Source organism: Pantherophis guttatus, chromosome 3 (assembly GCF_059756535.1).
Source record: "Pantherophis guttatus breed Tessera chromosome 3, ASM5975653v1, whole genome shotgun sequence".
NCBI lineage: Eukaryota > Metazoa > Chordata > Lepidosauria > Squamata > Colubridae > Pantherophis > Pantherophis guttatus.
Window position 1 is genome coordinate 88,597,694 of NC_142065.1, and position 23,434 is coordinate 88,621,127.

General features: G+C 37.3%; 1 protein-coding gene across 1 annotated transcript in view; it reads right to left on the reverse strand.

The window, feature by feature from the left end:
* The window catches only part of COL11A1 (collagen type XI alpha 1 chain), a 274,990-nt gene that overhangs the window by 152,889 nt on the left and 98,667 nt on the right, over window positions 1–23,434 (reverse strand). Inside the window, exons 6-14 of the mRNA XM_060690063.2 lie at window positions 21,243–21,377; window positions 20,499–20,603; window positions 16,340–16,594; window positions 14,152–14,214; window positions 9,993–10,034; window positions 9,644–9,706; window positions 6,734–6,808; window positions 4,679–4,762; window positions 2,547–2,603 (exon numbers count right to left, since the gene is read on the reverse strand). Of these exons, the coding sequence (XP_060546046.2) occupies window positions 2,547–2,603; window positions 4,679–4,762; window positions 6,734–6,808; window positions 9,644–9,706; window positions 9,993–10,034; window positions 14,152–14,214; window positions 16,340–16,594; window positions 20,499–20,603; window positions 21,243–21,377 (879 nt within the window). The remainder of the gene's footprint in view (window positions 1–2,546; window positions 2,604–4,678; window positions 4,763–6,733; window positions 6,809–9,643; window positions 9,707–9,992; window positions 10,035–14,151; window positions 14,215–16,339; window positions 16,595–20,498; window positions 20,604–21,242; window positions 21,378–23,434) is intronic.

Consider the following 23,434-nt stretch of genomic DNA (forward strand, 5'->3'; position numbering starts at 1 on the left):
CATGAGAAAATGCAAGACATTTTCCAAAAGAAGGTACCTTCTCTGTGGGATATCATAACTCTCCACCCATTATTTTACAAAGTTACCCGCCTCCATTTTCTAAATCTCCTTCACTCCAGGAAGAAAAGAATTGAATATATCCTTTCTGAGGTCTTGATCGGTAGAAAAATCAGTTGTTGTCTATAATAAAATATGGCGCTTGGGACTAGAGACTGTGAGAAAGATTCGTTGAGGTCTACACTGTAAAGCACGGGTGTCAAACTCATGGCATCACGTTGCCCTCAAGTGATGTTTCGCGATATTTTTCCCATTCGCGGAGCTGAGGTGGGTGTGGCCTGTGTGTGACTCATCCAGCCTGCAGGCTGCCAGTTTGACACCCCTGCTAAGGTCTCTACTTTACTTAATCAGTCAACAGAGTAAATATTTCCCATCACCACTGCTGTCAGAAATGTCACTACTTTTACAAAGCTTTCTGTCCTTCACAAGTTTTCAATTGTAGTTCCCAAATATATGTTAATTTTTGCAGTGAGAGAATTAGAAAAATATTTAGAAGTGGGGTTGTTTTCATGGACAAAACCAAAAAAAAAAAAAAGGTTTTGGCTTATTTTTTTTATCAAGAAAACTGCAGCACATGTTCAAATGTAATTCCCACTACAGAGTTGTCAGATTACTCATATTGCTTTCAGGCACCTCCAGCACTGCTTGATGTCATAACAAAACCTTGTTGTTGTGATTGTTAAATAGAAAGAATATAACTCTCTTGTTTCCTCAACTATACATAGCAATGCCCCTACCCAATGGATTCAGGTTTTCATTGTACTTATCATTCTACCTGCACAGCTGACAAAAACAGTTCGTGTTTACAATGTATTTTCAGCAGCACATCCCTGAAGCCTGATGTCTTTTGGCCATGTCGGACATCAGCCATCTAATCACCAATTAACATGGCTTTTGGGAATTATGGCAACTGGGACAGTCCAGAACATGTAAAGAATTCTGGGCTAAAGAACAGCTACCATTTTTCTTCCAATGAGCTGTCATGGGAGCCCCTAAAATGACTGTGCTGGCTAACCTGCTTTTGCAAATCAGGGAAACAGCTCACTACATTAGGAACTAAATATATCGTTTCATTCTGAATGGCATACTTCCTCTTGACCTTTATGTCTAAGTGTTTTTCTACCTCGGTGTAATTACTGAGGTTCCTCGGGAGACTACTAGGTTTATGCAAAGTCTGTAATCTTGGTTGTAATAAGTATCATTTTATATTGTTGTAAATACACTTGGATAGCTTGGAAAGAGATAGTAACTGCTTAACTGCAGCATTTAAATGAATCATTTTGATTATCTCTGTCAGCAGAGTATCCGTTTCGTAAAAGAGGAAACCATCATTAGAAGAAAATTGCCCAGGTAATTTAACAACTGCAGAGCTAGTGTTCTGCTTTTGTCATTTAAACATTTAAAATGCTGGCAAATGTCAAATCTCTATCCAGTGAGTCTATAATATAGAGGTCTGCAATTTTGCTCTGCTTATTTTCCAAACTAGACAACTGGGACATTCTGTTTTAAACAGAATGTCATTTTAAACTTCAGGCTGAAAGCAGAATCTCCAGTATTCACCTTATTAAATCATGTATTTAAATAAACTTAAATAATTAAGTGGGGGGGACCTCCTATTTTGTAATAGGAGATAAAGTTCTAAATCATTTTCCCCCAATACAAATAAGACAAAAGTGGAGGACGTTAACCCTTCAAAAATTGCAGAAATTCCAAGGGGATAATAAGCGTATTGGGAAATATGTTAACCATCAAATGAAAATATATATATATAATTTTATGTAGAGAGCCTGTGTCCAGGCCAAGGTATACTGGATTCCAGTAAAAGACCATATGGAAACACCCTATTCTTGCAGCTGAATCTCATTTTAGCCTTGATTATGGGACCACACCCTTTATTGCAACCTGGGGATGGAGGTTAATTTAGGAGTATGCAGAAATGTCCAGTTTTGTGTCTTATAGTATTTGGCAACTTCTTAGTATCTGTTGCCTCAGGCAGATATTTCATTCTGCTTAATATAAGTCTGAGCAGCTCAGAGACTGTATAAACGTCTGTCATGTAATTTCAAAATCCCCATAAGTTATGCTCCCCAAATTCATTTGGCAAAATACCGAACAACAGAAGAGTGATTTCCAAACAAATTTCAGTGGAGAGCAAATATAAAGGACATATAAACCATGAGAACAGCCAATAATAATTTTTAAAAGCAAAACACAAACCAACCCATGCATGATTGAAAATCCTAGCTCCATTCACTCATGTAATGTTGTTGCACGATTATATCTTCCTCTGCAGTCAATTGCTGCTAATTTTGTTTTAGAGTGTGCTTTCTTGCTTCTAAAAGGTTGCCTGTTCCCAAACTTAATGCTAGGGACAGTTCCTAGACAGACTAATAAATCACTCTTATTAAAATCCCAGCCAATTAAATGGCATTGCAACTAAGGTAAATCATTTATGAACCACAACTTTGGATAACAATTGTTTTGCATACCACAGGGCCAGGTCTTCCAGTAAGTCCCATTGGACCAGGTGGGCCTCTCATTGCAATCTGTAATATAAACAAAAATATATATTTAACTTGCTAAACTACTCATAACCTCCAACAAATAGAACAGTTGCAAATTAACTATTTAATTATGTAAACATTGTTTAGTCTTGCTACATTTTATGAGGATCACGATGCATCATGACTCTGGCATGATACAGATAAAACCCCAAAAGTTAATTTTAGTAACTCTTGGATTTTACAAAAATAGGAAGCAATGTCCCTTATGCAAAACTGAGTAAGATAAATACACCTATTATCTAATCCCTCTTCCCAAGAAGTCAGGAAAAAGGGTGAGTTTTTCTTCATTGAACTTTCACAAACCTGTTAAAGATGTCTAATTTGATCATATGGCCATGGAAAAAAGTATTTAAAAAGTGCTAGTATCTGTTCTTGAAAAGGACCCACCCACCCACCCAAAAAAGAAAGAAATCAAGGGTAGAACATTTTCAGCAAATAGTGCTCAATGCATACATGTTCTTGTTTTTGTTACCTGTAGAGAATAAGGAAGATGACTTGACTGAGATATGCAAGTGCTATTATCTAGGCTATAGGGGCTAAAGCAGTTTTTAAGTCTAGAATGTTCAGATAACACTTGGAAGTGATTCATTCAGACACCTCCCTAATTCATTGAACTATAAGAATGAGAAACAGCACAACCAGACTTGCAAGATTCAAGTTATGACCGTAATGGAGTCTGCTTAGCACAATCATAATGCATAAGAAAACACTGCAGTCTTAAGGGAACCACAGGCTGGTTTTGCCAAAAATTGGAATTAAAGGATGGTTTTTAAAACATCATTATAAAACATGGCCACAAGACAACGGGTTGCTGCAAACACCTGTAAATGTGGCTCAATTGCCAAGCACCTGAAGTACAGCCAAGTGACTGTGGCGGGGAGGGCTGATTATCAGAATTTTGAATTCGGATTGTAAGAATCCCCCTTTGGTAGGTCCATTATACTTTCGAATGGCCACCAAGCTAACAGTCATAAGTCAAGGACTACCTGTGTCAACTGCCGAGGAAATCAGGAGATACAGGTAGTTCAAATGAGAATAAATATTTATTAGCAGCTTAAACTCTCTACAGGATCAAAGGAAATGCACAGGAGATAAAAGAGGCATTCAAGGTGGGATGAACTTAGATTTCTTGCAGGTGCGCAAGGACTTGTGACTTATGACACGTTTGACCCAGAGGTGGTATTCAGCAGGTTCTGACCAGTTCTGGACAACCAGTAGCAGAAATTTTGAGTAGTTCGGAGAACTGGTAAAAACCACCTCTGACTAGCCCCGCCCCCATCTATTCTCTGTCTCCCAAGTCCCAGCTGATAGGGGGGAAATGGGGATTTTGAAGTAACCTTCCCCTGGAGTGGGGAGGGAATGGAGATTTTACAGTATTCTTCCCCTGCCACGCCCACCAAGCCATGCCCACAGAATCAGTAGTAAAATTTTTCGAATCCCACCACTGGTTTGGCCCCTCCCTCAGGCTCAACCTGGTCATCTACTACAACTTGTACTATAGCCATCTCTGCGGAACTGGTCCTTGTCTGGATTATCTAGACTGACATTTTCCCACCAATACAGCAGGAGCAGGAAAGGTCATAGAGCAGACCTGAATGCAGTTTCCACATCTAATCACTTCTGCTGTAGCTCTACTCGTTTTCAGTTCTGTTTCCACTCATGTTAGAAGCAGACCACAGCACATTTCGATCAATGAGAAACAGAGCCCTTGAAAAGGGGTGGGAGGGAAGGACAAGGTTTTCCAGCTTTGCTATGGTCTGTACCAGAGATGGTATTTAGCAGGACGTGACCAGTTCTGGAGAACCGGTAGCGGAAATTTTGAATTGTTCGGAGAACTGGTAAATACCACCTCTGACTGGCCCCGCCCCCATCTATTTTCTGCCTCCTGAGTCCCAGCTGATCAGGAGGAAATGGGGATTTTGCAGTAAGCTTCCACTGGAGTGGGAAGGGAATGGAGATTTTATAATATCCTTCCCCTGCCATGCCCACCAAGCCACGCCCACAGAACCGATAGTAAAAAAATTTGAATCCCACCACTGGACTGCACCCCAACTTACCCTGGCTTGTTGAAGAATAGCTTGAGCTTGAGCCTCCTGAGGTGAGATTGCTGGGCCCTTCTCACCACCCCCACTAAAGCGGAACTGTAAAGAAGAAAATCAAAATGAAAAATTCAGAATTAATCTCTATTCATTTATCTCTATTCATAAATGAAATATTTTTCATTAAAATCTTTAAAAACCTTCCTTTGATATAATAAGGTTTTATTTAAGTAGTTTTTAGGTTGTATATTTATCACAAATTTTATTTTTTATTAAAAACAATAATCATTATTAAAAAACAGCCTTATTGTTGGTGGCAAAGGGATCTCCCATTCAGAACAGGTTAACCTTAAATAAACTAATTTGGACAAAATGTTATTTGTTTATTATTACATTTATATACTGCTCATCTTGCTGTTTTGATAAGATTTGAAGTGGATCGTTTTAAAATGGCATCATTCCAAGCTCTAAAGCTCCCCATGCTTTTGATAACAATTACTGAGGCACTGCAGCCTTGGCACTTCTTTGCCTTGCTGCTTAATCTCCAGTTCTGCCTAAAAAATTATCAAGGGGATGTTTTCAAAGCAAATATTACTCAGAACTATAGCTTGCCATGTCTCTGGTGCTTTTAATTAGAGATCCAGCAACCTCAGGTCATTTTTCACATGAAGAAGCCCCTCTCGATAAAGATGTAGGCCTAAGAAATGTCAGTTTCCTCTCCTCCATCACTGGGGCTATAAAGTTAAGTTTTAGAAGACGTGAACCCAGAATAGGCCTATCTAAAAGTTCAATTGGAATTTGGTTCAGTCCTAGGAATTTTAACACTATCATCATAAATTCATTCTCAAGGGAAGTTGCTTTTGCATTTAATTAAATCTAATAAACAAATCTAATAACTCATGAACTCAGCAATTTATTTAATTAGTATGTATCAAACGTTCAGGCAACAGACTGTTGAAACCACTTTTTAACACAGACCTGGGCATTTTATGGCTTCTATGCCATATCCAGCCCTTTGGGCCCTGTGAGATAAGTCAGAAATTAGAAATCAAAAGTAAGTGTGCCATTGGGGAAAAGAGAAAAAGTGAAATTGGGTCTGGCTACTGATGGCCATGGTGAGTTATCCTGCAGTGAGTTGGCCGCAATGAGATAACCATGATAAACTGGCCATGACGAGACAACCATGGTGATATGGCTGCTGTGAGATGGCCACTATGACATGGCTGGGGCAAATTGTTCCATTCCGTGCAGGAGGGTGAGGAAAAAGTACTTTTCTGCACCAGTGCAGAGTTTACCCCTCACCTGCAGCAGCCTGAGGAGTTGAGGTAATGGAGTTTGAAGATATCAAATCAGGTTACATTGGTTTGGCCACCTCCAGTTTCTCATCTGGCCCCTTGGGAAAATTAATTGCCCACTCCTGTTCTAACATGAACAACAGAAACAAATAGTTGTTTCAAAACCTGATCTATACGCTTGTCTAGAATGGTAGAAGGAGTACAGTTCCATTTTCATTAGGAATGCCCTGTTGTCTGTTATTTCAGGAGTGAGCAACGAGTATTCCTTTTGTGTTTCTCCAACAACCTAAGATTATGCCAGCGGAATCTGGCCATTTCCCTCATTTCAGAGTCACAATCTCAGGCCATTGTATAGTTTGGGGTGAAATGTCACTTTGCTCCATCAATAATGTCATCATGCCACTAGATATATGGTCTTCCTGAAGAGCAGAAGGCAACATCAAGAACATCAACATCATTCCCAAACCACTACCTACTTGTATGCTATTTGAATGAATGATGTGGAAAACAGGCAATCTAACATTTCTAGAATAAATCATTGTCTTTTGATTTTTAGCAGAACAAAATTTACAATGCTAGCTTTGTTTCATGGCTTGAAAAGTCAGTTTCAGGAATTAGCTCTTTGACTGGTCACTGATATTGTCTAACTTCTAAGAACTTTCCAATGGCCAGGACCTAGATGATCTAGTAAGAGAAATATTAATAGTTAATCATACTGCACTGAAATTCTTATTTATCCCTTGAAAATGTAACATTTGTAAAGCAAAGTAAGACTTACTGGTAACATTAACATGGTACCCGGGGGTCCAGGTAACCCATCAGCCCCTGGAAGACCAGAACGTCCTGGTGGACCCTAAAACAGAGATACAGGAAATTAGAAACATCTTAGAGCATGTTTAATTACTACAGTTGCAAATTGAAAAGTAGAATGATTGAAATCCCATCTTATGTTCATTTCATCTCATTTCTGTAGTTTTTAAATTAAAATTTCCAGAACACTGTATACATACTTTTGTGCATGTTTCTTTTAATACACACACTGCTGTCTACATTTTCCTTTTCATTTCATATGTGGATTCCAGGAACATGTATATTTTGTGAGTGCTTTCCCACATATAAGCATGTTTTTGCCTACATCTTGTTCTAATACAGTATATGCATTTCTGTGTTTCCATCTTTTAAAATAATTTTTGTTCAGTTTTAAAGTTGTGAAATATATGGCAACATTTATTAATGTGTGTTCTGGTTCAGGAAATACAAATTACGAACATTTACATTCAAGCATTTCTTTATGTAAAAATGGATGTTAATAGATTTCCCAATAGTTATGAACCACAAGAATAAAACGCACATATGCTTAAGAGCAAAACATCTCAAAACAATTATGAATTGCTTCCTAGAAGACGTTGGCAAATCATTATTGCAAACAGCTGACTAGTCTTTCTTTAATGTTCACAAAGGTAATGTTAAAATGTCTATGTTCTGAGAATACTTTTTAATCACTTAAATTATTAAACCAGCATTTTAGGCATATGCCAGGGTACAAATTAAAAATCAGATTGTACTCACACATACATTATTCAAAGCTTTCCTAATCACTTCAGTTGCTATCTACATGTACATACATCATCATAACCTAAATTTATTTCATTGGCACTGCACACAACATGGTTACAATCAAACTACAGGTAGTCCTCAACTTGAGACCACAACTGAACCCAAAATTTATGTTGCTAAGTGAGAAATTTGTTAAGTGAGTTTGGTCCCATTTTATGACTTTTCTTGACACATTTGTTAAGTGAATCACTGCAGTTGTTAAATTAGTAACACAGCTGTTAAGTGAATCTGGTTTCCCCATTGACTCTGCTTGTCAGAAGTTTGCAAAAGGTGATCACATGACCCCTGGACACTGCAACCGTCATAAATGTGAGTCAGTTGTCAAGCATCCGATTGTAAATCACATGACCCTGGGGATGCTGCAACGGTTGTAAGTGTGAAAAATGGTCATAAATTACTAAGTGAACTGTTGTAAGTCAAGAACTACCTGTACACAATACAGAATTTTGAGGGGAAAATAAACTCAGCTAGGATCTTCTTTGTAAGAATAAGCATCAAGTACATACATAAGTATGACTATACAACTCCTGGAGACACATTCAGAATAAAAAAATTACAGTGTGAAACAGCATGGCAAGGGTAAGATTAGCAATGATTTATCTCCCATGTTCCTTCAATATCTAGGATAAGGTGACCTAGCGCTTATCACTTCTTTATCTGAAAAAGTTGTAGGCAGATTCCAGAAACTTTCTAAATGTCTAGGCATCATAAGTTAATAAAGTATTCTTTTTCAGATTGCACACTAATGGTTTCAATTGCCGAAGCTAATGGCTGAGCTGCCTTGCTTTTGATATTGTCATTTCAGTTTTCTATTTGATAAATTGGTGGATTGTTGCAGAAATATCATTACATACATATGTGGTTTTATGTTGATAATATCCAAAGATCTATGCAATTCTGCCCTTAATGTATCATCATGTATTGGAAATCTCAAAATGCTGCAATACAATTACAGCACACAGAAGACAAAGCAAAGAAGGGACATGATGGGAACAAGAGTGGTGCAGACTTACCATGCTAAAAATATTTGTGGTTAATATTTAAAGATTAAGTGGGAAATCAGGAAGGGCAAACAGATTAACCTGTACTAATCTGCCGTACCAGAAGACTAATAACAAGGCCTTAGATATCTCTTATCTCAAGAGATGTGAACAGTTATCCTTCAGATGTAATAGCAAGCAAAACAAACAGAAAGAGAAAGCCAGCTACATTTCCAGTTCATCCACCTGTTATCACTAAAAGTCACCCAGAAATAACAAGACATCTGCTAATCTGACTTTTAAAGCTAGATAATGGAGATTGTCTTCCGACTTTCATTTGCACCACTGATAACATTTTCCTTTACATTCAGTCACCCTGAACATATTCAGTAATGTGGACTTGTTTTCGGGAGACCTGGAGAATCTGAAGCCTTCAGGATATCCCATCCCCTCCACCAACTCTATGAGATGACCTTTAGGTGGCAGAATTTAGACTCAAGGCCCTACATGTCCTATCTGCACAGCGACAAAAAGGATCTAACACTATCCTGGAGAACCTCTAAAAATCTCATTATTTCTCATTAGAAGAGTATCAATTATGACCTGCAATGAATCAACTAATGAGCTGAGGTGGGGCACAGTGATTAGCGTGCAGTACTGCAGCTAGTTCAGCAGATCAGCAGATCAAATCTCACCAGCTCAAGGTTGACTCAGCCTTCCATCCTTCCAAGGTGGGTAAAATGAGGACCCAGATTGTTGGGGGCAATATGCTAATGCTAATGCAATATGCTAATATGCAATATGCTATATGCTAACTTTGTAAACCGCTTAGAGAGGGCTGTAAAGCACTATGAAGCGGTATAGAAGTCTAAATAAATAAATAAATAAATAATAAACTAAAACAACTGAATTCATTATCAGAATGAAGGTATTTTATTTACATAATGGTTTTGCAAAACACAAGAGTGTTTCTTTAAGCTATAGTAAGAAATTACAAAACAGTTGCGCTTCCTTAAGAATTGTTTACATTCTCAGCCATTCAATCTGGCATGCTTGGGCTGCTCATTTGCAACTCATGGAGACGTACTTACCCTATCACCGGGATCACCAGGAGGACCAATGGGGCCTTGCATACCAGAGGGGCCCGAAAGACCCTATAAATAAAGGCAATATATACATATATATATTAGTTATCCTAAAAAACTTTTTATGACAATGCTTAGGAGCAATTTTGATCAAGGACTGGCAGAATGTGTGAGCTAGTAATGGTTGCCCAACAGAAACAAAAACACACAGATAGGTAAACGACACCATTTCCAGATGGAACAATCTGTACTCAATGAAAGTTTATGTTATATACATATGAGCCCTGATGCCAACTATCTTTGTTAATAGTATCAATAATTTTATTTAAATTATATTTAGAAAGCATATACTTACGGGCGGTCCTGGAGGTCCTGGAGGTCCTTCAATAAGCATTCCCTAAGGAAGGTAAGAAATGTATTAAATATTATGTATTTAATGTATCAATGTCAAATATGTAGCATTTATTCCGGCAAGTGTGAATGGCATAAAATGAACCATGATTTGCAAAACTTTTTGTGCTGCATTTTTTCCCCCTGTGTTAAAAACTTTGTAATAAGCAGTGGTCTAAGGAAGGTGAATTAGGCTTCTTAGGCTTCCTAGCTAACATTTCACCTGGTCGGACTTCATCTTAGTTCTGCCTACTTTGTCAGAGTTGTGTGTTTGTAATGCAGCTGCCACCACTTAGTTTGCTAGAGACCAACTGGCCTGGCCTCCCTTTGGTTTTTCTACCTAGGGTCAATAGGGCTCCCTAAAAACTCTCTTAACTGGGTTGAAAAAATAAAGCTTACAACTGAGAATAAGCCCTGGGCCACCCAGCTTCAAAGGATAATGCTAGAAGCTATTCCATTCCCTCCTGTTGGGAATAGTTTGAAGAAATATAAAAACAGGTTCATTAAGTCCTCCAAAGTTTAATAAATATTATAATTATTATTGAAAATGGTTAATTAAAGAATGATTAATTGATGATTAATTAAGAATAACTAAAGGAGGTCAGTATCAATCACACAACAAAATAAAAATACCAGATGGAATTCAACACAGAACTTCAACAATCTATTCAGAAGTCTATGGAAGAACTTCCTGTAGTCTCATTATCTCGCATACCCACAGGTTCCAAAACACAGACGATTAGAAAGAGGGAACTCTGAAAGGGATTTTTTTTTAAACTTTTTTCCAAAAAGGAAGGAAAACATGTGTATCATTGAACAAAGTTACAGACATCCAACCCCTGAGATATATAGGTCTCTGTTAACCTTTTCTACCCTATGGTGGTTCCATATCAGGCCTTTATTGCCTAATCTACAATCATTAAAGAGATTTATTCACCATTGAAAGGTTCAGTCTATTTCAGTATTTCCAAATTCATCATTGAATTCCCTGCCAATATTGCACGTTATATTTTTTTCTCTGCTACTCTCTGTTCCCCCATATGCTATTGATTTGGTACCAATTTTCTGCTCCTAAATAGGGATTATTTTTTCTATTAAGAGCAGTCTTTCTCAGTTTAGCTTATTCCAGGTGAATTGCAACTTCAATGCCCCCAAATTCCCAGCAAATCTAGCCATGTTGAATGAGAAGTCTGGGATTTGTTGTCCTAAACGAACTAAAATGAAAAATGATTTGGGACTCTGATTTAAATGATTCTAGCCAATTTACAACATTACAGTACCCTCTAAGGCAAATTCAGAATTACCTACATTCTCTGTGGTTCAAAGTGTATAAATACAGGTGAGGCAGCATAATTGCAGAGCTCCCATAACTGACCTCTTGAGTAATCCTAGCAATCTGAATTACATGGTGATTAAAAGATCTCTCTAATCCTACTTCATGGAGTGGTTTCTAAATGTCTTGTTGCCTTTAGGTTAAAAAAAAAAGGCCCTAAAAGGAAATTAGTTCTCGGTGTAGATAAAAATGTCCATGAAAATCATCACCATGTTAAATTCAGCCTTTGTTACAAGCCTCCCAGTAGCTCACATGCTCCATATTATATGGTTCCCAAGGAATATTATAAACTCTGTCTTTTTGACCTGTGGAAGCCAACTGCTTTTTTTAATGGGACAATGATGTCAAAGAAAGAGGTACAGCCAAATTTTGCAGCTTATTTTTGGGAGAAATTTAGTGTTTTATATACAATATGGGCCACTAACTGAAACAAAGGCTAAGTACCGTATTTTCATCCTTATTTTACAAGAAACCCCCCCCCCAAAAAAAAAAAATCACTTGTGAATTGGCAATTCATCACAGGTTGATTTTCAGTGGTGTGATGTTCTGGTTACAAAAAGGTTAGATTAAAGCTAGGACCTACATGTGACCAAAGTCTACTTGTTGTCCTGCCTTAGGCAAGCACTCAATGGAGGAGCCAAACTGTTGATGAACTACATTAGAAAGATATGATTTTTGCATAATACTGGGGAAAGGAAATATTTTCATATAAAAAAACCCAAATGAGTCACAGAGCGAAACCTACAATTATCATGACACCTGTATTTATATATACTAAGAATTTTTCTTTATAAATACATCCAGTTCTTAAATCTTTCACTACAGAAATACTAGCAAATGCAATAATATATCAAAGGAAAAACACTTTACTCATATATTATCTTTATTCCAAATAGAAACCTAATCAAATTTGTTGGTTTTGCTTCTTGAAAGAAATATATCTAGCAGTTCCATCAAAAGCATTGCTTTTCAACACAAATTTTATAGAAGTTAAGTAAAAACCAGATGCCTTTTTGCTTTAGTAATACTTTATGATGTTTCAGAATTTCTTCACAGTTTTACTGGTTTATTAAGATGGTGTTTGCATTGTTTCCTCAGCAGTGGTGGGTTTCAAAATATTTTACTACCGGTTCTGTGGGTGTGGCTTGGTGGGGTGGCATTGCTTACTACCAGTTCTGTGGGTGTGGCTTGGTGGGCGTGGCTTGGTGGGCATGGCAGGGAAGAATACTGTAAAATCTCCATTCCCACTCCACTCCAGGGGAAGGATACTACAAAATCCCCATTTCCTCCCAATCAGCTGGGACTTGGGAAGCAGAGAATAGATGGGGGCAGGGTCACTCAGAATTTTTACTATCGGTTCTCCGAACTACTCAAAATTTCCGCTACCGGTTCTCCAGAACTGGCCAGAACCTACTGAAACCCACCTCTGTTCCTCAGACTGTTAGAGAAGGATCTAGCACAGGAGTGGGGATCAATGGCCCTTTTATGACTTGTGGACTTCAACTCCCAGAATTCCAGAGCCAGCTATGCTCAGTCATACTGGCTCAGTAATTCTGGGAGTTGAAGTCCACTAGTCATAAAGGCCCCATCGTTCGCTACCCCTGATCTAGCATGAGCCACAGAAAAAGGTTTAACAGTAACCTGGGGAGACAGACATTCTTTGGAGTACTTTTTTTTAAAAAAAACAAAGTTTCTCTATTATTGATGTGAATTCAATTTTGGATGATATATTTTATATTTTGCCATTATCTAGGCTAGCAGCTATCTCGTATTACTATGCTCCTCCTAAAGGAGATAGTGAAAATAACTATTGCCAGAAGTGGTAATTTTGACAAAAGATGGAAAGAAACATTTTAAAATTGAGAAACAGCGGCAAATTGGAAGAAAACTCCCACAGATAAGAAAAGTACAGCATTTATGATCTACTCTTATAAAACTCATTCCCACAAAAAAGATGATTCAAAATAATGATCAAGTTGTCTCTGCTGGTGCTTCCTGCTTTTCCCAGACTTATCTTTGAACAGGTAATAGAATAATAAAGAGCTGAGATGCTTGCAACATCTCGGAAGCACGAAATGCCCATTTATGGCAAAGTGTGTTGGGGGGGGGGGATGGAGCCTACAAGGCTTCCTAGGTGAAGCGGTATTCTTAAACATGCCTTAAAATAATGCAGTAATGGAGACCCAACCCTTAAAGACAAACCCACTGATTCAAAATCTGATGTCAATCAGACAGTTTCCTTCAACGCTCTTTTACAAAAAAAACTTGTTTTGGTAAAAGGAGGAGGAGGAGGAGCACTGGGAATGTTCGACTGGGTTTATTTTAAAAATCTAAATAAAACTTTCAGGGAAAAGAAAAAAGAAAATCTCAAAAGGAAATGAAGAGAGACACATCTAGGTCCAAAGCAAGAATCGGATACCTACATAATAGTATATTAAGAATCTAAGCATAGTATATAAATATCATTGTGATGAAGTAACATATTGTACTAAAACTGAGAAGGAGCTATAAATGGTTAATAATATGTTTAAATGTAATAATGCATTAAAAATTGAACTTCTGTTGTATTAACATTTTATGGATATATTTTTAGTTTTTACACATGTTGCTCAGTTATTCATTGTTCTATTTTTTTTTCTGATTTTATTAACCCTGCTATATTTTTAATTGCACTTCATATATTCTGGTTGTTAGACTTGCCTGTATATTTATTTTATACAGTATATAACATTTTATTATTATTTTTATATAATATATGTACTGTACATAATATATAAAATAGCACACTCACTGGTTCAATGACAGCTGCTTCTCCTTTCTGTCCTTTTTCTCCATATGCATGATGGCCATTCACCTACCGAATCAATGCACAAATATATAAGGATATAGGTAACAACAACAACAATAGGTCCTTGGAAAGGGTTCGATGGGTAGTCAAAAAATGCTAAATTCAGTCTAATCATCTGGCTGACTGTGCAAAGAACCATAATATTTAATAAGACTTAAACACCTTGTTTCTGAGAACTTTCTGTGAATCTTAGAATTTATTGGTCTTTCATTAAAGGTAAAGGTTCCCCTCGCACGTATGTGCTAGTCGTTCCTGACTCTAGGGGGCGGTGCTCATTTCCTTTTTGAAGCCGAAGAGCCAGCACTGTCCAAAGATATCTCCGCGGTCATGTGGCCAGCATGACTAAACACCAGAGGCGCATGGAACGCTGTTTCCTTCCCACCAAAGTAGTCCCTATTTTTCTACTTGCATTTTTTACATGCTTTTGAACTGCTGGCAGAAGCTGGGAAAAGTAACGGGAGCTCATCCCATTACACGGCACTAGGGATTTGAACCGCTGAACTGCCGACCTTTTGATCGACAAGCTCAGCGTCTTAGCTACTGAGCCACCGCATCCCTTATGGTCTTTCATTAGATCTTCACAAAACCAAAGCATGCCATAAGTCTGAATGCTTTGATCTGTTCAAAATCTGCAAGTGAGTTCCTAAATTCCATGGGAGATTAATATATTGCTTTATATCTATACAAGCTTCTATCCAGCCTTAACTGCACTGACAGAAACTCAATCCTATCTGGAGTTGCCTGGGACAGAGCATATAAAGTGTGTGATTTACTGTTGATCAACAAAGTAGTTCCCCATATTAACAAAGTGATAAACAAAATAGTTTAGCAGAATCCATCCAAATCAACAGCTCTGATGTAAACATCCACTGAATGCGGTCCCTTTCTATATAGTATCTGTTTGCTTATTTCCTTCATATTAATATTAACAGTGGAGTTCAGTCTATACTACAAAGGCCTCTTATGATAACGTTTTCTCCTTAAAAAAGAATCCTGAAAACTACTTTTCTAAAAGTTAAATCTGTGATTTTCACTTTGTGACTACTAACATTTGTTGTTCTATAGATTCAAAAAAGATTGTGGCAGGCTGGTTTTTTTTATATGTGTCTGTGTGTGAATGTGCGCACGCGAGCGTACACGCACAGTCTTAAGTTTGTTAAGTTTTAGTTGTGGGAATTAAGCAATCATAAACACAAATGGTTTGTAAATACAAATTGTATATTCAGCCATTTGTGCATGCGGGAGCAGAAATCCACTTATTTACAGTCTTACTTATTTAAAGTAATCCTCACCTTACGGGCACAATTGAGCTCAATGTTTCCATCGATAAGTAAGGCAGTTGCTAAGTGAATTGTGCTCCATTTTATGACCTTTTTTGTCACAGTTAAGCAAATCATTGCCATTGTTAAGTGACTCATGCAGTCATTAATCGAATCTAGCTTCCCCACTGACTTTGTTTCTGGGAAGCCAGCTGGGAAGGTTATAAATGATGATCACAGGCAATGTGAAGTGGATGAGACCTCCCAAATTCAGAGTTGTATGTTCATATTAGGTTATTTTTTTGAAAATCAGTTTTTTAGCCAAGTCATTTTTATGGAAATATATACAGGTAGTCCTCGCTTAACAACCACTCATGTTAATGACTGTTCAAAATTATAACGGATTTCAAAAACAATTACAATCCATCCTTGAAGTTATGTTTGTCATGCTTGAAAACTGGCTCATATTTACAATCGATTGCAGTGTCCTGTGGTAATGTGACCACAATTTGCAACAATTATCCTGGTTTTTTTGGCAAAAATCACCAGTTGGAGAATGGAGATTCACTTAAGCACCACATGGCTTGCTTAACAACCACATAATTCTCTTCATAACTGTGGTCAGTGCCTTGAGATTGTCATTAAAAAACAGTTGTGAAATCAAGTCAGGACCCATGGTGACCCACTCAATGACCACAATACCTTTTGACCAAAATTCAGACTTCAATTGTGATTGTTAAGTGAGGACTACCTGAAAATATTCCCTTTCCATTTTCCATCTCTAGTTAAATGATAGAAAATATAGACACCCATAAAAAAAACTGCTAGCCATTAAGCATCTTTGAAGACTGTCTCAGAAGTATCCAACTTACGGTTGTTTCTGTGATATCAGTCTCTGCAGGAACTCCAGGCCCAAACTCCTCATTAGTAGGACTGGTTGGTTTCTCTTCATATTCTTTATATTCATAAAAATCATATTCGCCTAAATCTCCATCTACCACAACTTCAGCTTCACTGTGGTCTACTCCTCTGTTTCCATAATCTGTTTCCTCATTATTTTTAGTCTTTGAATTATAATCCTCTCCCGTTACGTAATCTTCAGTAAATACTTCTTCAACAGGAATTTGCTATTCATATAAGCAGTAGAGGTTTGGAGGAATAGGATGAATATGTGGGTTATAGTTAGTAAAGCAATGTAAGCATTTTGCAGATTTTAATATAATGGTTTGCAAAATAAAACAACATCTTTTAACTTGTTTCTGAGAAACTAAGAAGCCAGTTTTTCAGAGTTATTAAAAGAATGCTCCAACATACCTAGTTACCTGCAATGAAATTAATTCTTTTGAAGATTTATACTTTATCATTTAAGTATATATTAAATGAAATCCTGTGTAGACTGGATTGATGTAGTTAGATTATTTAGTGACAAATTCTCACTAGTCCAATTTTTTAAATTGATTTTTTCAGGTATGCCATTCCTAAAACATAACTACAGTAGTGTCTCTGTGTATGTTTATTTACCAGAATTACTTCTAAGTTTTTATGCTTGGCTTCACACATATTAATGTCAGTAACAGTGTTCAAAATATGTACCAAGCTCTAATGAGATATTGATTAATGCTATGTAACTGTCATATTTGTATATCCTAAAATGATTTGCCAAGTGTTTTAAAGGAGTTTGCAGATGCCACCTCAGTCCCTTTCTTTATCTTTGAGAAATCATAGAGTAAAAGTGTCATGCCAAAAAACTGGAAATAGGCAAATGTTCTTCTTAAGACTCGAATAATTAACAGAGTAATCAGCTTGACACTGATACTAGATACTAGATTACCAGCATGCTAGATAGATACTAGATACCAACATAGGTTTGTCAAGAACAAGTCATGCCAAACCAAACTGATCTCCTTTTTGGATAGAGCGATCAGTTTAATAAACCATGGAAATATTATAGATCTTCTGTATCTGACTTCAGCAAGATTTGTTAAAATTTCCATATTATACCAGTAGAGAAAATGGGAAAATATGGATTTCCTACAAACTTTACACCAGTTTAATGTTTTTATCTATCAAGTTTAGGCAACATCCATCTCACTATCTACGGTAAGTGATTCTGGGCGGTTTACAGCTAAAAATATTCTTTAAACAATTGTTCTCAATGGGTAAATATATACCACACTGGAAGAAAGAGTTGAATAGCATAGCACAGGGAGGTATATAGACAATGCGAGCCAGGATTTAGAAAATAGTATTATCAAATTTGCAGTAGAAAAAAAGACGGGATGATTTAAAGAAAATTTAGGAACATTCAGGAGACTCTTGAAAAGCCAGAACATGAGTGAAAACTAATAAGATTATATTTAATAATGACAAACACAAGATCCTTTTAGGATAGGAAAAATTAAAGGCATGAATATGGATTGTGAGGGGGAAGGATCTTGGGTAACAGATACGCAAAATGGATCAGACTGTCTTGGTGGATCATCAGTTGATAATGAGACAACAGTGTAAAGCAGTGGTTGTCAACCTGTGGTCCAGGATGGGGGCAGCACAATGTTGTCAGAAGGGGTCCATAAAGTTTTGAAAAAACTTATATGGAACACTTGGAGGAGCTTGGCATGTTTAATCTGGAAAAGCAAAAGCTGCAGGAAGACGTGATAGCTGTCTTCAAGTATTTGAGGTTCCTCTAGAGAAAATAGAGCAGAGTTGTTCCAGAAGACAGGACAATAAATGATTAATTTAAGTTACAAGGAAGTAGATTTTATCTGGCAGTTGGGAGGGGGGAAGTAATGTTAAGTATTGTTCAAAATGGAGTAGGCTGCTCTAAAATGCAGAGACCCCTTCTTCATTAGAGGTGAATAGAAGAGAAGTTGCAGTAATGGATTCCCATACTAGATGGAGTTGGACTAGATAATCTACAGGGCCCTGTCCAACCTTTTATTCTCTGAATCTGCAATACAATTTTGTTAAAATACTGTATCCATGTGCACTTAAAGCAGAACAGATGAAAGCTAAGCTAAGTCTTTTTATCTGAATGCGCTCTTTTGCAAAATCTTAAACTTATCCAAGTTCAATTTTATATCCTTAATAAAGAAAACATTGTTCAATATTGATTGAACATAAAAAGCTGCTATTATGGAAGATAACAACTTTGAAAGTTCTGATTGAGAGCTGTGTGAAACCAAGCATTAAACTGTTAAGCACTAGCATTAGTTAAATAGCATTTTCTTCAATATGCAGAGAAGTTTGTTTTAGAATAAGACCAATCAAGCCCCACAGTAAACGTATCTGCTTTAGCAGAATCCAAAAACTTTAGAAATTATTGCTTAAAATCTCTTTTTTTCCCCCAGAGGGCAATATTTATGAATCGCTGTATACACATTCATAAATATTAGCTGATTATGCACACTCAGAAATGAGCAGATATCAGCCACAGAAAGTTTAAGGCTGATTTTCAGTAAAGCTTTTGATTCATAACCTAAAGAAAGATACATTTAGATATCAGTGCGTATTTTTCAAATGCAGCTGAATTGCAAACTCTAGAGGTACAGAAACAAATATCCCTAACCAGGAAACTGTACTTGACAAAAGTTATGTGTATGGGTGCCTATATTGAACTAGGAACCAGGTGAGCAGAGCAGAAGACCTCCTGATGCTTGTCTTCATGGTGCTCTGCATCTAGATATCATAGTTACACCTACTTAATCTCACTCAATATTTGGTATAAATGAGACTGTAATGTAAACAAGCCTTGGTGGCGCAGCAGACTAAAGCACTGTTAAGTAACACCAGCTGCCTGCAATTACTACAAGTTCAAATCTCACCAGGCTCAAGGTTGACTTAGCCTTCCATCCTTTCGAGGTAGGTAAAATGAGGACCCGGTTTGTGGGGGCAATAAGCTGACTTTGTATAAAAAAGAACACCACTTGGGGGGGGGGCGAAAGCCCTACTAAGCAGGTATATACAAAAGTATGAAGGCTGTTGCTTAACGCATTGTAAGCCGCCCTGAGTCTCCGGAAAAGGGCAGCATATAAATTGAAGCAATAAATAAATAAATGTGAATAAATTGACTCTCTTGTACATAGCCAAGTGACTATTCTCAAGACTCCAGTCACCATCCACTCACCACATTTTTTTTCTCTTAAGTAGGAGTCTCCATTGGAGCAAATCTTGTCTATAATGACTACTGGGGCAAAAAAAACCCTAATACTTCATTTCATGCCACTGAAATCAAAACTGTGGGCAATGTCTTACATCATGCTTAGGTATCCTTGAGCTTTGCTTAGCCATTATTGAATGTTTTGCTTGACATCCAAAAATGTATGTGATTGCATTCCTACAGAAAATGGGAATCTCTTGAAGTCATTTCTCAGGTCAAGACTGAATGTGACTATGAAATACCACAAAACTGGATCTCAGTTATATAACACACGATTTTAGTCTTTAACCGTTCTCTTAAATGACATTATTTATTTATTAGATTTTTTTAATCCTGTCTTTAATACTTTGGAAGTAACTCAAGGAGGTAAACGTATATAATACTCTTTCCTCGTCCTGTTTTCCCCACAACCATCCTGTGAGGTGGATTGGGCTAAGAAAGAATGACTGGCCCAGAAGAGCTTTCATGCCTAAGGGTAACCCTAAGGCAAGACTAGAATTCACAGTCTCCTGGTTACTAGATCAATGCCTTAACCACTACACCAAACTGGTTTTCTGGCTTGCTGATAATGACATGGTAATATTTTTTTTTTTTACTGATGAAAATCTTTGACATAATCATGTCTTTATATTTCTCTATTCTTCATTATTTTTTTATTTATTGAATTTATATTGCTGCCTATTCACCCATGGCAACTCAAGGCAGTTTACAGAATAAAAGACCACATTTAAAACAATAAAAACTAACAAAAAGAATCAAATAAATTAATATAGTACAATATAACAAAATCATCCTCCACCTCCCACCCACCCCGGCCCAGTGACCTCACTGGCAGAACCAGGTCTTCAGCGCCTTCCGGAAGAGTACCTCATTACCTCATTTCGTCCAGTTGTTTGAGTAGGAATCACAGTCTGGTAAGCTTCAGTTCCATAGTCAACTTCAGCCACATTATACTCATGATATTCATCAACAACATTGGCCTAATGCGAAAGGAAAAAAGTACAAAGTTAACAGGCAGGGGAAAAAGGCAAACGCTTCAGGATAATTTCTGTTTAGCTAGATTACAATATTAGCCAGGGGTGTTTTCATCTACTAAGGGTTAGCGCTACTGGTTGTCATCATCACAGATCTTCCAAGCTCAGTCTAGGAGAGATCTTGATTATTTCTGAGCTACTTTTACCCCTATTTTGCCTCTGGCTGCAGCTCGAGAGTTTTTCTTCTTCTTGGATGGCAGTGTTTCAGATTTTTTGAATTTGAACTTTTGGGGGTTGTTCTTTGAGCTAGCGATCCCTGTCTTCTTCTTCTTCTTTGGGGCTTTGTTCTTTCTCTGAAAAAGGGGGCGAAAGATGGAATGGAAGAACATAAACAAACAGCAGGGGAAGAGCAGTAAGACATGAAAGACATCAGGACAAGCAAAGGATGACAAATAATGATTTCCTGTCAATTGCTCTGGCTGCCGCTGTTGAAATTAAAATGAGCTTTTGTGGACAAACAGGAAAGGAAAGCAGAGTGAGTGAGTTTGATCAACAATAAGACACCACGTGGACAAACCATCAGACAGACAGGACGGACGGACGGACGGACGGACATCAGACAAGATATACACCACGTGCTGTTACCTCAGTGTATGCTACAGTCTCGTCGTATAGTGGGGGTCCCTCTGTTACAGTTTCAAGGTCTTTATAATCTTTATAATCTTTATAATCTGGATCCCCATAGTCATAGTCATATTCGATTAAATCTTCAGTTGCATACTAAATTGCGAAAGGAAAAATACCAGGCATTGGTGGATTAGTGGCAGGAAGCTCTACTAGCAGTCCTGGGAAGCACTTTCTTATGCTGCTTCCCTTTTATAGTTGTAAATAAAAGTTACACAGTTAAGGAATCAGAAACATAGTAGGATTTTTTTTTCCAGAAGGGACTGATTAAAAAAGTATTTTTTTACTTTACAAATTGAATGAAAAAGGAGCAATGCGACTTTTTTCTTTGCTAAAATAAGATTTATGATTAGCATTTTACTGTAAGTGTTACGATGCGGAATGGAACAACTCGCTGCGGCCAATTTGCCATGGCTGACTCACCATGGGAAAACTCACCATGGCCGTGGGACAACTAACTGTGGGACAAATCAATAACTCAATTTAATTATTTAAAATATTTTTAAAAATATTTTAATTTTGTCATTCACATTTCATTTTGTCCCTCATTTGGCATCCTTTCTTTAATGATTCTATTCCACCATTCCTTTGATATTAGTATAACTCCTGTCTATGGCAAGTTGTCCTGTCTGTGGTGAGTTGGCCATGGCGAGTTGGCCTGTAGTGAGTTAGCTGCGGTAAATTGGCTCTGGAGAGTTGGCTGCAGCAAGTTGGCCGCAGTGAGTTCTCCTAGACCTTTACATCAAATGCCTTTGTATTAAATGTTTGTAAAAGCTTATCCTAAGCTTTTGTCTTGCTTAATGTTATTATTAAGCTGAGAAAATCTCCCAACTAGTCATGTATCCTACTAGCACTGTATCTTACTAGATGCCATAAAATAAGGATTAATAAATGTAATCCTGGGTTACAAACACAGTACTAAATCTTTTACCACCTGAACAGTTTCCCATATTTTGCAATATATTTAATTCAGGACACCAGTTTCTAGAAACATTAGCAGCATTTCAAATAGGATTTTGGAAATGCTATATGATGCCTTCAAGTCAGTGTTGACTCCTAGGTACTGCCTGGACTATTTGTTGTACTGAAATTTTCCTGGCAAGATTTCAGAAGTGGCTTCCAAGAGCTAAGAGAGAATGATTGGCCCAGGGTCACCCAGTTGGCTATGTTCCTAAAATAGGACTAGAACTCTTAATCTCCCAGTTTTTAGCTTGGTGCCTTAACCACTACACTAACCAGTACTATTATTATATGGAGAGCCAGTTTGGTGTTATGGTTAAAGCACCAGACTAGAAACTGAGAGAGTGCTGAGTTCCACCTTAGGCATGAAACCAACCAAATGTCTATGGGACAGTCACTCTATTTTACTTCTAGAAAGCAAACAATGGCAAGCCACTTCTGAAATCTTGCCAAAAAAGCTGCTCAGACTTCTCCAGGCAGTCTGCTGATGTCAACACTGACTCAAAATGACCCCCAAAAAAGTTATATGAGAAAAAATACAAAATAAATAAGACATGAGTCATTTTCTGGCAAAAGGGTTTGTCCCTTTTATTCTGACCTCCACGTGTAACTGAGAAAATTCTAAACTGACCCTATAACCATATCATGCTGAGTTGTGTGATTCAAAATGCCATGATGTTAAAATTCAGAAGTAAACCATTACTGTTCTGAGTAACAAAGGGAGGCAATATGACAGCAGACATGGACTGTACATAATTCAAAGATATAGCATAAAGGCAAAACATGGAAAATTTAATCTAGTCTCACATGGAATGAATCCATGATTTTAATCCCAGTCATTTAGACTCTTATTACTTTCAAAGTTTGATCTAAAGATACTTATCCACAAAATGTGGACTTCATCCAAGTAATGTTATCAGTTAACAGACCATAACAGGAGAAAGGGTTTTCCTCCCTTGATATAGTAGAAGTACCTATTACGCTTCAAGCTATTACATGTTCTTTGCGATAAATTAATGTTGATATTTTAGACCTGCCTCCAAACTCTTTTACCTACAAAAGTTATCTGAAGATGAAATGTATTGCTTCAGTGTCTTGTAATTTCAACAGATGCAATGTTTTGCAAAGGAAAACGAGCACATTTAAAAAGAAATGTAGTTTGTGTTGCAATATTTTCAGGATCAGACTCAATA